Source organism: Poecilia latipinna, unplaced genomic scaffold (assembly GCF_001443285.1).
Source record: "Poecilia latipinna isolate Pla-1442-1.1 unplaced genomic scaffold, P_latipinna-1.0 Scaffold1008, whole genome shotgun sequence".
Lineage (NCBI taxonomy): Eukaryota > Metazoa > Chordata > Actinopteri > Cyprinodontiformes > Poeciliidae > Poecilia > Poecilia latipinna.
Window position 1 is genome coordinate 79,578 of NW_015113624.1, and position 4,599 is coordinate 84,176.

The window sequence follows — 4,599 nt, forward strand, 5'->3', positions numbered from 1 at the left end:
TCATGGTTCCCTTTTCCACATAATGTAACCAGTAGTGTTTATGATTAAAAAAAAATAATAATTATGTGATCGGAATCGGCAGGAAAAAACCTGATCGGCACATCTCTAGTTAATATTGTTGAATAAAAAATATGTTGAATAAAATAAACTGAGTTACTGGGTACGTTTTCTGATCTGTGAACGCACACCTAAACGCTACCAGTTTACGCCGACAACAACCCTCTGTGGCGTTGATGCTGTTACAGAGTGAAGCAGACAATAGCTGCGTTTCCATTACAAATGTGTGCAAAACTTTGTGAGTATTCCATGAATTAATGTAAAAAGAAGACAAATAAAACAGTTTTGCAATCATAGTGTTTTCATCAAATAAGAAAGGCAGTGCATCAATTCTGAATTTATTGTCTGTATGTATTTGATGAGATTTAGCACTCCTTATTTTGCTAAATTTGATACTAACAAATATATTACTCAGTAAGCGATATTTCACTATCACTTAGTGAAAGCGATACTGAAATATCGATTTCACCAAGCGATATTTGGTGAAAGGTGATATTTTGCTAAATATCGCGTTAGTGATATTTGATTAAATTTTGCTTTCACTGAGCAATATTTAGAAAATATTCAGCCAATAAAGTGATATTTAGCAAATATCACTGGGAAAGCGATATTCCACTAAAAATCGGTTTCACTAAGCGATATTTAATGAAAGCAATATTTCACTACTTATCCCTTTCACTCCAGGATTGCTGTAGTGAAAGTGATTCTGTAATTACTTCTACTAAAGTAATTCTGCTGCTCTGTGAAAGAACAGTAAATCTACTCTTTCATAGTAATTATGAAAGCGTAGAAGTGCTGTTCTTTCATAATTACTGTGTCTTCTTGCTATGAAAGAACAGTAATAATCAAACATCATCTCATTGGACCTCATACTCGGGTCCATGTGGTCGGTAGTTGGGAGTTACTGTACCCTGCGATCTTCTGAGACCTCCTCCTCTGGTATTCCTCCTCATCCACCGTCCACACGGCGCCTTTCACGTTCTCCACGCGCACGAAGCACTTGTGCAGGCTCAGGTTGTGGCGGACCGCGTTCTGGTTCAGAGTAACGGAGACGGTTCTGCTGAAGCGGGTCGGCCGAGACGCACGCGCCGCAAACCGCCCGGTCAGTTATTCTGCTCACCTTCCAGGTGGCGGCGTTCCGCCTGAAATATGCGAACGTCCTGGTGAACCAGTTGTAGATCTCGTTGAGTGTCAGCTGCATGTCTGAGGCTTCTGTGATGGCCTGCAAATGGGGGAAGGGCAGGAATAAGCATTTAGTGCGTCACAAAGTGACATTAAAATGAAGAGTGTCATGAAATCTCTTAATACCTTTTTTGTTTTCCACTCAACATTTGTTTTCGCACGCATTTTGCATAAACGAATCAGCATGACTCTGCCCTGCAGATGGTTTCATACCACTTTAAATGCATTTTCTTTAAGCAGTAGATCAAAACAAAGTAGTGCATAATTGTAAAGTGGAAGAATAATGATGTCTGGTTTCACATTTTGGGGAAAATATGCGTCTGAAAAGCACCGTGTCCGTTTGCATTCAGCCCTCCTGAGTTAAGATGTGGTCGAAGCGCCGCTTGCTTCGATTAGAGTGACGTGTGTTTTGGATTATGTCTCCTTCTGTTTTGACAAAAATCGGTTGCACAATCTCTGCAAAATGTCACTAGCTGAGTCACACTTTAACAAGGACATTTTTAACAGATGGAAAATGTTGATCCAATTGCAGTTCTGGTTGTTTGTTTTCGGTTCTTATCCTGTTCCCAGGTGAAGTTGTGCTCCAGTTTCCTGAGTTTTGCCATCGCTGGCAGCTTTTCTCACTTTTCAGCACCAGGTGGACTTTCTCAGCAGACCCTCGGCTGCTGAGAAACGATTGCTTCCTGGAGTCATGGACTCCGTTGTTCTAAATTTTACCCGGTCGCTAACTTTCGGCTGTGACGCATGTAATGCGCCAGTTTGACGCTATGAAGCTTACCGGAAATTGCCAACAACCGTTCTCCGCTGCAAAGGGAGAAGAGCCAAGTAAAACAAAATGGCTGTAATTCCATATTTGGAAACGTGTCTAACGCGGACTGAACAGCTTCGCTCACTTCCTCTGCTCCCATCGATAAAACTACAAGCTGACTATGATACTAAAACAACGCAGGAAATCAACATCATTGTTCACAACTTCTCCCTCTGTTTCCTGATTGACCTGGTTGAAAGACAATCCAAGGCAATGGGAGAAAACCTTGAAAGGAGATGAGAATTGAGCGGAAATGCGTAAGAAGGCAACGGTCAGGCTAGAGTTTTGCCACACATAGTGGTAGAAAACGTCAGAAAAAGTTCAGTTTGAGTCTCATATTAGTACGTAGTTCCATGCTTCGTCCCCTATTACAGCTGGAAACTGACGATCAGGCTCTAAATCAGGCCTGAACATTCAGTGTCACATAAAGACAGTTCCAAATACGGCCTTCTGTCACCTGAAGAAAAGTTCTCGGAATAAAAGACTACCTTCCCATTAAGATGGCTTGGATGTCGAGTCTCATCGATTATTGCAGCGGTTTCCTCACAGGTCTGTCTAAAAAAAAAAATCAATCTGTCAGCTGCAGCTAATCCAGAACGCTGCTGCTCGTGTTCTGACTAAAACCAGGAAGATGGAGCACATCACCCAGTTCTAAAGTCCCTACACTGGTTCTGCTCTGCATCCCCAGAACCAGAACCAAACATGAAGAAGCAGCTTTCAGCTTCTACACACCACAAATCTGGAGCAAACTTCCAGAAAACTGCAAAACAGCCGAAACACCGAGTTCCTTTGAACCAAGGCTAAAAACCCACCTGTTTAGATCTGCCATTGATTAATAGTAACTGGAACACTGATTAACATATCTGATGTGCTTGATGATGGCATTTGACAAAATGTAATGTTTACCGTTTTTGACCATTTGAAGGTTTTATGGTTTTAAGGCACTGTGAACTGCCTTGTTTCTGAAAGGTGCTGTTCAAATAAACCAGAATTAAAATAATAAAGATGTGAAAAGTCAAACAATCTCTCTGCTCGTACCTGTCGGATCAGAGCTGCGTAGGTAAAGGGTGGTCTGATGTCAGTGTTCTGGTAAAGTTCATATTCATTCTCTGCAGGAGGGGGGAATAAAAAAAGCTAATGAAAGATTTGAAATCAGCTGCATTCCTGACGCGTCGAGTGAAAACCGTGTCCACTGTTTACCTGAAGACAGAGAGAACACCAGAGGGTGATGTCGGTGTCCTGCCACGGCGCGTCTGAACGGGAGCTCTTCGTCTTCCTCGTGGCCCTGCGGCGGGGAGCCGGCGGCGCTCAGAGGTCTCTGGTGTCTCAGAGAGAGAGACGCTTTGCCGGCCAGCGGCGTTGGACGGAGCTGAAAAGACAGACAGGAAAAACAAAAACAAAAAAAAAAAAAAAAAAAAGTGAGAGGTTTTCTGAGCGAGCGTGACGGAGCGATTGGATTCGCCTCCTCCGACCCGCTTCGGCTAACGCCGCGATGAGAATGAAGCCAATTATTGTTAATTACAGGGTGAAATTGTTTGGTGAGTGTTGTGATTAGGGTTCAGTGTTTGCGAGATTAACAAATGATTAGTTTCCGCGTTATTGGAGCATGTCCGCCATCTGGAATCAGACTGTCAGCCCATCTGGAGCCGACAGCTGGGAGACTAAACTACGAGAGAGAGAGACAAAAACAGGAAGAATGCACACAAGACTAAAGGATTTCCAGCTTTGTCTCATCTAAGGCTCCACTTACAGATAAAATATGTTATAAGTTCATCTCTAAACACTTTATAAATTTAAATTTGTTCCTGTATATATTTTAAACTAACTTGTTATAGTAAACATTTCAGACAATCTTGTAAGCACAATAAACATTTGTAAACCTAATTTTTTTTAGCATGTAGTTTCCTTCTCACGCTTACTTAATGCATAATAAGCAGTTATTAATGATTTATAAAGTGTTTATAACTATCTATCTATAAAGGGAGATTTATCGTGACTTTTTTTGTTTGTTTTTTGTAAACAAATTACAAAAACAAACTCAACTACAGCCTGACACTCTCCACATCTGCAGGAGAATGTGACGTTTTATCTTCTCATGCCATACATTCACAACGGTTGTCTTAAAATGATTTTACTGCTTTAACCTTTACAGATCACCCCAAACTGTAAAACATCTGGAGGTGGCTTAACTTGAAAACAAAGGCCCGCCTGCTGCCTTAAAGTCCAATTAAAATCATCAAAAAGAATAATTTCGGTTTTAATTCAGAAATTAAAGTTCACGAAGTTGACTTGACAACAAGAGGCAAGTTGTCTAAACTTTGTTTTTTTAATATAAAGTTGATTAATCTTGAATTGTGAGTTTTAACTTAATGCTGGACTTCAAACCAGATAATTATTTCACAAAATGCAAGAAAAAAACTGCCTTTGTCTAGCTAAAGAGCCACATTTCTCTATTATTTTTACTCACAATATCAAAATAACTACTTATTTTATTTTAGAATAAATTAAATTCTTCTTTCAAATCGCATGAACAAAGTTTCTGATCTGATAAT

The 4,599-nt window shown here is 40.4% G+C and overlaps 1 protein-coding gene across 1 annotated transcript in view; it reads right to left on the reverse strand.

The window, feature by feature from the left end:
- Nucleotides 1–4,599, reverse strand: part of LOC106958701 (forkhead box protein P2) — a 25,868-nt gene that overhangs the window by 5,342 nt on the left and 15,927 nt on the right. Inside the window, exons 8-11 of the mRNA XM_015050742.1 lie at nucleotides 3,248–3,416; nucleotides 3,086–3,156; nucleotides 1,178–1,279; nucleotides 968–1,089 (exon numbers count right to left, since the gene is read on the reverse strand). Of these exons, the coding sequence (XP_014906228.1) occupies nucleotides 968–1,089; nucleotides 1,178–1,279; nucleotides 3,086–3,156; nucleotides 3,248–3,416 (464 nt within the window). The remainder of the gene's footprint in view (nucleotides 1–967; nucleotides 1,090–1,177; nucleotides 1,280–3,085; nucleotides 3,157–3,247; nucleotides 3,417–4,599) is intronic.